At 35.5% G+C, this 11,529-nt stretch overlaps 1 protein-coding gene across 1 annotated transcript; it reads left to right on the top strand.

Annotated features, from left to right (window-relative positions):
* The first annotated feature begins 161 nt into the window (after window positions 1–161).
* On the top strand, window positions 162–11,415 carry LOC117209888. The gene is made up of 12 exons (XM_033452342.1): window positions 162–301; window positions 971–1,012; window positions 1,089–1,189; window positions 1,751–1,838; window positions 1,939–2,002; window positions 2,077–2,297; window positions 2,365–2,505; window positions 2,591–2,752; window positions 2,853–3,038; window positions 3,125–3,190; window positions 3,917–5,501; window positions 7,478–11,415. The coding sequence occupies exons 1-12, from the start codon at window positions 239–241 to the stop codon at window positions 7,612–7,614; spliced, it is 2,856 nt and encodes a 951-aa protein (XP_033308233.1). The 5' UTR covers window positions 162–238; the 3' UTR covers window positions 7,615–11,415.
* The last annotated feature ends 114 nt before the right edge of the window (window positions 11,416–11,529 follow it).

Here is an 11,529-nt window from a genome sequence, read left to right as displayed (position 1 = left end):
ACGGGAAACCCAAAGTCGACGTGCTCGACGGTCTCGCGACACTCTCTCGAAGCAGTGCGGTGTGTTCGACTCGTGTGTCGATCCCTTTTTGACAGTCATTTGCACCGATCTTACATCTATTTTACGACGTTTACGTTCTCCTCGTGATCGTCCTACGCCACCCGATATCCGTCTTCTTTCTCTTCAAGGGCAACAGCGAGGCTTTATTCAAAACTTTCCCTTCTTGACACATTGAAGAATGGCGGGTAACGGCGTTCCTGTCTTATTGGTCACTGCGAACGTCGGCAGTATCTTCGAGGAGGTGAGTTTCCCGGACTTTTTCGCATTCTCCTTTCTCGCGTTCCTCTCCGCCGTTACACCGACCCTGAACGATCGATCGATCGTGCCCCGCGATTTACCTTCAAACGCGGCACGGCCTGCTTGTCTCCTTCCTTCGTCGTCTTCTCTTTCTTTTTCCAGTCTTTTTTTTTTTTTCGCCTGTTCAAAGCTAGCTGCTTCGCGCGTCTTTCGTACGACGCTACGATAATAGATGATAATACACTACTAATTCCTACCCGCTATTTACAACTACTCTTCCTTCATTCATCGCTTTTCTCCCTTGTTTTTCTCGCTCCGTAAAGCTTCACGATCTTGTCCGCAATCCCGCACGTATTAATTGCAATGCTAACGCGCGCAGAATCGCGTTGATATTATCAACGACTTTCCATAATAGTAGATTCTTGTTAGTCGCGTGAATTTAGATCGATCCGAATTACGCTTTTCCATTAAGCGATAATAAGAACGATGACATTAGCCCTAGATTGGTTTTTGTTTAAGATTTAAAGTTGATCTTCTGCGCGTATATATAAGCGATATATGAATGAAGATATGTTTTTAAATTTCTTTCGATCTTTTTTATCGATAAATGATAGGCATCCCTTTGTTCGATTGGAATTTTGATCAAGATTACGAAAGTGTGTCCTTTTTACAGCCTAGCATGATGTTGAAAATTTGGACGGAAGAATTTTTATCTGTAAGTATTACAGATAACATGCGTTGTCATTGCGTAAATATAACGGGTATTTACATTCACGGAGAATGCTTTTCAGACTATACTGAGGCTGGATCCAAAATTTATTGCACTGCACTGCCAAGAAGTAGGTGGAAAAAATTATGAGCACAGCACCAGGCAGGTGGAAGACTTTGTTAGGTAATTTGTTATCTCTTTTCGTATTTTTAGAGCTTTGTCTACTGCACAGTCAGCAATGATTACATATATTGTATTAAGGATGTTAAAGATATTCCAGAAAATCTTGTTAAAGTAAAGCTTCTTGAAAGGCTTCCATTGACTGATCTCTTTAATCAGATTAATGAGATAACAGTTGCTAGTCTATGCGATAATATTTGTTTAAATATTATTGCTTGGCTTATATATGAAATATTTATGGAGTATGATGTATGGAGTAAAATGCAGTGGGAGGTATGCCTTTTAAAAATTATACCAAGACTGATAGGTTTTCCTGATCACGATATTGAATGATTTAACGCATAAGTGGCAGAAAGGGATAAAAATAGATGATCACGCGTTACTCTATGGTTGAGTGAGCTACTTCAAAAGATGAATTTATCGAATGATATTCATAGGGGAGCAATGTAAAAAAAGTGTTTGAAAATATAACAGATCTTTAAGCTACTATGAAAAGTTCAGGATAGAGAGACCTCTGTGTTTCTTGTAAAGCTTAATTTAGTTTAATATAGCTATTTGTTGCAGGTTACTAATGTCATCGGAGGAATTAAGGCTGTTTGACAAAATTAGGGTATTCTTGGATGAAGATTATTCATCTGCTGAACATTTTACGGTAGGTAAAATACAAAAACTATGTATTTGTAAAATATATATTATCATATACGTTCTTAGTAGTAATTACACATAATTATGTTAATATTAACATTTTTCAGGCCCTTGGAAATTTGTACTTTGTGCATGAATCTTTGAAAGAAGTTTTATTATGGGACTTCCAAGGTACAATGATTGATAGATTAATATTACAGTGCCTGAGCGAATTAATGTAACTCAAGTTATTATTATAATTTTAGAATGTACTTTTATACCAGTGGATGGAAAGGAGATTCATTCTGGTAATATAGAAGCAGTCACGACCAAAGAAAAAGCAAAGTTCCCTCAGGAATTCTTTCCAGAATGTAAATGGTCCAGAAAAGGATTTCTGAGAACGCGATGGAGTATTAGTGGAACAGTTTTTGATCTCATAAACATACATTTATTTCACGATGCCAGTAATTTCATTGCTATGGAAACAGTAAGTGATTTTATCTTGTATTATGAGATAACTCTATGATTTACCCATTCTGATAATATATTTTCAGTTTCCATCCGTATACAGTAAGACGCGTAGAAGAGCGCTCGAGCATACATTAGATAGGTTTCATAATGATAAATATTCAAATGTACCATACTTTTTATTTGGAGACTTTAATTTTAGAACGGACACAGCCGGTGTAATCAAAGTAAGTACGAGAAAATTCGACAATGATGTTATTCTTGCAGTAGTACAAAAGAATAAAAATAATCTGTACTCTTACTTTTACACAGAAACTTACGGAAGATACTCAAGAAAGAAGGTTATCAAACAAAGGAAGTATTTCGAAGCTGCAGTTTCATAATAAAGACGATGATCTCATATTAACATTAGGGAAAAAAGAATTTTCTTATTACGAGCATCAGAATGTTTTTGTGCAAAATAGTGGACAATGGGTAAGTAATTCGTTGTTCGAACTTTACGTTGTATAATGTTACTTATAATATTGCATTGACGATTAGGAAGACCATAATGAAATTACCAATATTTATGTAGCTACGTGAATATGACAGAGAGCTGGAAGACTTTGATGGAAGATTATTTGAATTTCCGATTAAATTTGTACCCAGTTACCCATTTGAGGAAGATATCAATGAAGGATCAAATTATATGCAAACAAGAGTACCGGCTTGGTGCGATCGTGTTCTGCTGAGTCCTACCGCTAAAATGCTAGTCCAAGATGTACGAAATATCATTTACATTTTTTCTAAACGCGTATCTTTCAGACAAATAGTCTTTTATGCAACGCGATTACTATCATTTTTCAGATATCATCGCCGGATGCCATGGAATATGGAATAATAGGGCCAACAACTTGTATGGGCGATCATAAGGTGAGAGAGTCTTTTTTTTTCTAATGTAAGAAGAAAGGTACTAGTTTTTTTAATTACTATGCTGGGTGAATATATTTACACACTTCCTAGTTATTATTCTGATGATTCATTCTTTTAATTATGGTGCAGCCTGTTTTTCTGGAGTTTCGAATGAATCTCTAAGCACTAAGGTACCTATCTATCAACTGTCTGCCTGTTTTTATCTTGGTTTTTCCATATATCCTCTACTTCTATTGATATCTCACTCCTCTATTTATGATTACATAGAGGCTTGCCAGTGTAGTTCGTTTCAGTATAGTAACACTTTTGAAAATCACTTATTTAACGACTCCCGATTTCATAATTGTATATATAGTATTTTGAACACGTTGCCATCAGAAAGAGTTAAGTATATTTTGTGTGGTCATTACAGGTATGCGTTCTATCGCTATAATGCCCTGATACTATGAAATTTCGTTCGAAAGATCATGCATAAGATTGAAAAGAGTTTGATACCCATTTTTGTAGCCAACGTGAAATACTTTTCAGTGAACTTTACCAAACGTTTAGCACCATGTTTCTATAGTATCGTATCAAAAGTACTTTGTTATCATGTTGTTTCCCCGAATTACATTAATGTTAGTTAGACTTTTTATAGAGTCCTACCATACGAAGAATATCCCTCTCCATTTCTTCATAGAGATGCACGATATTACATAAGGATCGTCCATTTTTTCCCGTTTGCAGCCAGTCTACTTGAGGGCTAATCTCATCGTGGACGAAGGTATGATAAACTGCTGCAGCTTGTCGAGTGCACCTGAGTTTTGCTTTCGAGTGCCAAGCAATTATGTGGAATTGTTATCCATGTTGCCTGATTACAGTAGTTGCGCTAGTGGACAGGTTAATTACACGGACCGTTCGACTAATCTGTTGCACGCAGCACCCATTAAGCATGATCCTTATACCCCAGATAGCATGGACAGTCCAAGTCCAAATGCTATAATATCAGCCACGGGTGAACTCCCGGACGTAGACATAGATAACATGAACAACGTGTCCATGGCACAGTTTGTACAGACGTCGAACTTTGCCAGACGTTTAGACACAGCTGTGTCGCCCGCTCTCTTAAAATCCAAGTTAGAACTGATCGTTCGGAACAAAAAACAAGAGGCGATGGACGCGGATCAAGATACAGCTGATATCAAAAGAAGCCCTAGCGACTGCTGCTTACACTCGTGGCCCAATACCGAGGAGTGTAAAAACGTATGGTCTGTAAGGACGAACAGATGTAACAGCGACCTGTCCTGGCAGAGATCGCATCTCTTAACCGAAGCATGGGTTCAGAGCAAAGGACAACAAGGATATCATTCGTTTGGAGATTTTATCAAACGATCGTCCTTGGATTCAACTCCGCCGAATGGTGTTGAGGGTTTGCCTTCCGATTTGATTATACCAAGGATATCAATAATAAATGCTAGTAACTTCGAATCAAACGAGAGTTCCGTGTACTTACACGACGACAAGTATAGCGACTATTCGGATAAGAAACTAAGCACTTACTCGGACGACCGAACAAAGAGCTTGAGCGGCGAAGCGTTCAGTTCAGGAAAGTCGGATGAACTTTGCGATAAAACAGACGACGAGAGCAACAGACTGAGCTTAAATACGAAGAAAATAGGAATGAACGAGAGCGTTTATTTGCAAAACATAAGTGAGCTAATAACGAAACCAGACAAGAATTCTTGTGCAATGGTGGTTAGTACAAATCTCTTTAATACTGACGGTAAGATGAGTAAAATGAACGAGGAACGAATGCTTGAAAATAGAGAGAAATGCTTAAATCAAATTATAAATACATTAGAAAGCACAGAGGATAATAATAGTAAAAATCAACGTGCACTCGCGGATGATGCACTAGTTGATAAGACAAGTATTAAAAGTAGAAGTATAATTTCGGAGACGACTTTAGCAGATGAACGAACTTCTGAAGTATTACAAGTTATTGCAGAAACAGAACAAAGGACAGTTCGCCATAGGAGTGAAAGAGAAGACAGATTGCAGAATATGGAGGCAGAGAACATAAAATCAAAACAGAACAAGTGTAATGAGACAAATGTATGTACAAATGTAGAAGATTTTGATGCAAGTAGCAAGCAAACAGAAATATCAAGATGTTGTAGCAAGTGTGAAATGATAATTTCACAACAAATTACAAGAAGTGATTTTGTACAAAATCAAAGTAGCAATGATAATACAGAGGACATTAAACTCAAACTCAAAGCATGTAACTCTGATATAGAAAATTATAAGGACAATATCATTGGGAAGGAAAGTAAGTGTCAAAAGTGTTGCTGCGTTATATCGTGAAAACGCAAAATCTTCACACATGTTCCTTATTTAGCCTTCGTATATTGTAGTCATGATTCTCGGTTTTCTCGGAATAAGAAACTATCGTAAGAACGAAGTCGAAAAAATCGATTATTAAGATTTACTTTATAAGAGATAAGAAATAAGAAGGAAGGAAAAAGCTATATTCTTGAACACTTAAAATATGCTGCTGACGCTCTATCCGATAGCATCGATTTTCTATTGTACATGCATGTTGCAAGACGTTTTCATGTTCAAAGTGTCTTCTGCATGAGCATGATACTCTAATATCGTATCACGTCAACAACTATCTTTTTAGCGTATATTCAAACGATATAGTTACGTACTATAAATTTTCATATTCTAGATGCGCAGTTGAATAAGCAGTGTATCATTGTTACGTAGTGATATGTTACGTTATATGATGTAGAGTTTTAATGAGTCGGAATATCCAGATGACTGTGTCAACGTACGATCTGTTAAGCAGTGTTACCAGTATATGTAATAGATACGTAAAAATCCCTAACGATTACGTTGTCCCATTTCGTTATTAATTTATTAAATAAGTTTTCCAGTCAAGTATGTATCGGGCGTCACTCGAGAAAGTTATTATCTTGTAATTTTTCGTAATCTTTTGTTACAATGTTTTTTTGTTACAATGACTTAATTTTCGACCGTCTCGATTTTATCTCTTTGTTCACGTTTACGTTCTATTGCTATCGCAAGAATTCCATTCACAGCATTTTCAGCGTACAAGAACACGTGTGCTCCTATGTGCATCGTAACCCTTGCCAAATTTACTGTGTCCTATATGATAGAATATTAGAAACGTACGTGTAGACGCGACACGCACGTAGTCCATTGTTTGGACTCGACTGCCAAAGTTAGTTTTGTTTTAGTTAATAGAAAGGAAGATATTAACTTATACGGTAAAATTGTTAGTCATATGTCTTTACGTTGTACATAATCATTTAATGCTATCTTTCCTAATTTCCTATATACGTTTCGTTACAAGTTACAAGTAGTTTTCTTTGTGGCAATATCTACAAGTACAATTTTGTAAAAAATTGACAATGAGGTTCTTAACGTTTCCATGAAAGGTTCAAGCCAATTCAAGTCGATACTGCTTAACCGTAAAATAATTTGCATACAAATAAAGGTATCTGTTCCGTGTCTTGCCGAAAAAGAAATTGTACATAATACGAGAAACAGTGTTGCAATACTAACGGCCGTTTACTGTTCAAAACGTTACGCTCATAGGTACTTAGTAAAAGATAATTTATAACATTTATTTTGCAAAACGAATTCCAGACCACATTTTGAATCTGATCGTAATAAATATCGCAGATTCGAGCAATCGATTTATCATGCATTTGTTTCCGGTCCCATTGTGCTTACGACTTATAAAACGTTTTATTAGTAATTATTATTTTCTCCTCGCTTGTAAATATAAATTTATTTTTAATACAACCAACAGTTGCTTTTTATTTATATCCTTTGATTTACGTGATTACGTGTTATTGTTATTTGCACGTTGCACCGTAATGCACCCTTAATACCTTATATTTTATATAGTAGAGCAGATCGAAGTAAAATCAAGAAAACCTTTAAAATTTCTAATCTGAAACAGTAATTGCTTAACAATAGAAAGAACCGTGACAGAAATTAACCCGTTTGAATTATGACCTCCCGCCATTTGCTTTTCAGCCAACTTCACGAGGCTCCGTAAGTTTGAAATTTTATTTTTAAATAAACCGTTAAACTCAAACAAGAAGTTTTGAACTAATACTTGAACTTTTTCCACGAAAAGATATATTATATGCAACTAATATTTTATAGCAATTAGAAACATGTACAAGAGATATACGTACACATGTACTATCTTCATCTGCTCTGCTAAGATTCCGAAACAGTTGGTCAATGATTGATTCTTGGCTGCAGACGTGATGAACGAGGCGTCCGAATCGGGTACGATGTCCAGCTTGAGCAGTCGTGAGATATTCAACAATAATAACGACACCCACAGCAACAACAATAACAACGGCGCGACTACCATCACGAGATATATTCATTATTAAACACGCAGACTCGTCGGTTAAGATTTTTCGAAAACGACCGTCTGATATTGAATTTATTATTCGTATACGGTTACCCACTTACAGCTAACAATTTCACGTTATGTGAAATAACGTTTCACAAGCTTATGGTTGCGAGATATTTTAACGGTTTTACCGGCAAACTAATCTTTGCGCAAATCTCGCGACGCTTTGAAATCGTCCCGATAATCGAATATGTTCGATTTTATTCGATTATCGATTTTTAGAGTGCTGGTCGCGTCCAATGATCGATATCAATCGATAATCGCAGATCGCCCGTGCACTCGCGTATGGATGAAGTTGCGCGAGTCGTTAAATTGAATCGAAGCAAAATACTGCAATTACGAACCGTTTTGCTGACGACGGACGTGCGACGATTGCCGCTAATACTGGAGCGTGCTCTCGGTGTGAACTGCTGTTTGCCCGCATACACGAAAAGCTTTGGGTATGTTCACACGAAACTCGATACGTTATTAGTAATTTCGAAGTTATTAATGTATTCACTGCAGATTTGATTCTCATTATATTACATATGTGTTTAATAGATACCAATTATTACGAAAAACTTTTTCATAATTTCGAGATTTTTAGTTCATGTGCCACATTCAAGTCGATACGATACATAATCCAAAAGTATGTGCCGACTCGAATGTGCATCGTGTGCAGTGAACGTGTTAAATTCGAAATACTTCCTGTTGAAACTATACAATAGAGATGTTAGAAGAAAAAAAAGACGAGATCTTTTTGAGAATTGTTAATATGACGAAATAGTTGATACAATGGCGTATATGACGATTATTGTATTTTATTCGTTAAGTGTCTTGGTGTTCCTACGCTACGTTCTTTCAGACAGTTCTTCCCAAGACTGCGAGTCTTGCAAATGATTTGTATAATTAGACGAGCAGAGATTCACGATAAAGAAAACGTTTCCATGAGAGATCGTTTGATGTGATATTACCGTGGTACCTCACTTTTGTTGGTTTCCATTGTTAGAGATCGCGAAAGCTGAAAGAAGAGTGTTGCGCTACGATTGCTGCCAATATCAATTCGACTTCACTTTTTACAATGTGATTCAATTATAATTGATACGCGTTGTCTCGTTGAATTACGTTGCAAAGAGTTAATGAGAATCATTTGCGAAAGAATAATTACGTACAAAAATGAAAAATACCTATTTCCATTTGAAATTTTGTATGTAATAATTCCATTGCAATTCTATAATGTGCACAGCATTTTCTACTCATACATTGGCGTCGAGTTCCACTGAGAAAAATTCCTCGTGTCGAAACATGTATCGCCGTTTTTCTCTTCTCCTTTTTTTTTTTTTTTTTTATATTATTTTATCGCTACAGTGTTGAATAGCAGTAAGTGCATTATTTACGACGCTCAAACAAACTATTACTAATCTCTGATGGAATTTACTTGAAGCACTCGATTCACGATAGTATCTTAATCCGATCCAATTGGACTAAATTTGCGGGTACATTCCATTAGCGTAACCACTAGCTAGGGAACTCAAAGCTTCTGGGAAACTGTTGGCAGGTACTCGAACGTCGTTAATATAGGAAATATAAAGTTTAGACATGGTAGATCGTATGTATTTGCACGCAAAACATATCTATATTCCTCTATCGACATACGTACGATAAATGTACACTCGTTATAATCCCATTGCGGATGTTTGTCACTACTTAAAAATTCTTCAAATCCTTCCACTGCCCCCTGGTTACGTCATTGAATTCACATTTGTTGATGTTATATGGAAATATGTATAAGGATGTACCAACATCATAGTGTCCATAAAGTATAATGGATTATGTTTATTCGTTTCGTTTGCGACTTCCATTATACTCTAAATACGATAACGCGAAAGCGATGATTCGAATGACTTAAACGCGATGCTATATTGTTATACCATACTCCCTTGCGATGAAAACTCGCCAATATCACACTTCTCATTTCACACTATCAAAAACGATCATTGTCCATGTTTGTCCTCTCTGCAGAAAAGTGAAGAATATTTTAACATCTTTAACTTTGGCTCAATACATAGCAAATTTTTCAAGCGAAATATTCCTTATATTACACAATCTAAATTATGAAATTATAGAAGAACAATTTTCAATCGACAATAAGTCGAGATATAAATCATCTTTTATAATGTCGATTCCTCCATGTTGCGAGTGTTGTTTCTGACTACTAAAATGCATTATTATACACGTAGTATTATTGCAAAAGATCGATAAATTGAACAAGGATCGTTTTTGTCATGAGGCCCTTGATTATTGCCTTCGCCTTTGGTGCGAGCGAAGGTTAGTTATTTTATATGAAGGTTTACTATATCTCGAAGAAGTCGAGACGTTTACCTACGACTGCTTTTAAATCCGTTCCATCTTACATACAATTTCGCATGTATAGCGATAGTGATAAAAGTAAGCACGAACAGCCATCGCAAGAATCGTAGAAGCTAATTGGTACCTTGAATAAGTCCTCGCGCTCATTTAACGAAAAGCTATGACATGCACTCAATTACTGTTGTAACCTTCCAATTCCCATCGCTCAGGTTACGATGCAAAACATGCTAAATTTTACTAATTTTTATCTCTATTGGTGGATGAAATTGGTGGATTTCAAGAAGTTGCTATTTTTATTATAAGTTACTAATTTCTTACCATATTTCGTTATTAGATTATGAATGTTCATTCAAATTCATATTTTCATGAAAATAATCAAAAGGATGGAACGTAGATAGAAAATTGTTATAAATCAACACAGTGAAATAGATGCTAAACTGCTCACTAGAATTTTTACAGGTCATCTGAATATGTAAATTACTAATTTGCTTATATTATAGAATAAATAGAAGATGACACTTGTTGATGCTTATGGGAATTAGATGGTTATGCTACATTTTCTCCATTGTTGTGGCGATTGGTATTTGAAATGTCTGTTTTCGAAGTGTATGTCAATGATAATCGTAAGCCATTCCTTGAGAATTAGACGTAAGATAATTAATGGTAAAACGTACAATTCGTCGATTGGAAACTTAATGAGGTACCTGATCTGTTTTGACCAACGCATAAAGTACACTACAATTCTCGTATCTATTATGGAGGATTTCTGGGTATTTCCTAAGTTAATGAAATGCTCGATACGATCTTAATTAAACAATATTGTATTCTACCCTGTGCAATACCTGGAAATGCATAAAGCGTCGAATTGTACACTTTATCTGTAACGCAGTAATTTAACTCGATGTACGTATTAACATGTATGTAAGATTAAGGATTTGACGCTTTTACCAGACTGGTTTTAGGATCTTCCGCGCGGGCAAGTTTTTCGAGAAGATTTTTAAAAAAATTGTCACATACGTTTAATTACCTTGTCATCGATAAAAATCGATGATTTGTGCTTTTCTATATCTTCATAATTTACAAGCTAGTTGTTTACAAGCTAGTAAAAAAAAAAAGAAAGAGTTTGAGTAATCAAAATGGCAAAATTAATAAATAGATAAAAAGTTAAAGTCAACAAATGATAATTAAGATTAGATTGAAATGCAAAGTACGCTATCGAAATTCTTGCTTGCTCTGATGTTTTATGAGATGTTTTAAGAGAAACATTATTTCTTCCGTCTTTCGACGGCAAGTAAACGTTGTACTTTTATAAATATGAATGTACTTATATTTTGTACTGACAGTACCTTGCAAAAATATAATATGTTAAATAATGAGATTACATGTGCATGTATGATGTACGTTACGAATAAACGTTATATAATAGGAATACTTCTGACTTGAAAAGTGACCAAAATCTACTGACGAAATTAAATGATGGTTATGTTGTTTTGTTGAGTCAAATGTATATTATATTGTCACATTTACTTCATGTATTAGTATA

This window comes from Bombus bifarius, unplaced genomic scaffold (genome assembly GCF_011952205.1).
Source record: "Bombus bifarius isolate JDL3187 unplaced genomic scaffold, Bbif_JDL3187 scf7180000008194, whole genome shotgun sequence".
NCBI classification, from domain to species: domain Eukaryota; kingdom Metazoa; phylum Arthropoda; class Insecta; order Hymenoptera; family Apidae; genus Bombus; species Bombus bifarius.
The sequence above is the reverse complement of the archived record's forward strand: the minus strand, read 5'-3'. Positions and strand labels throughout refer to the sequence as shown.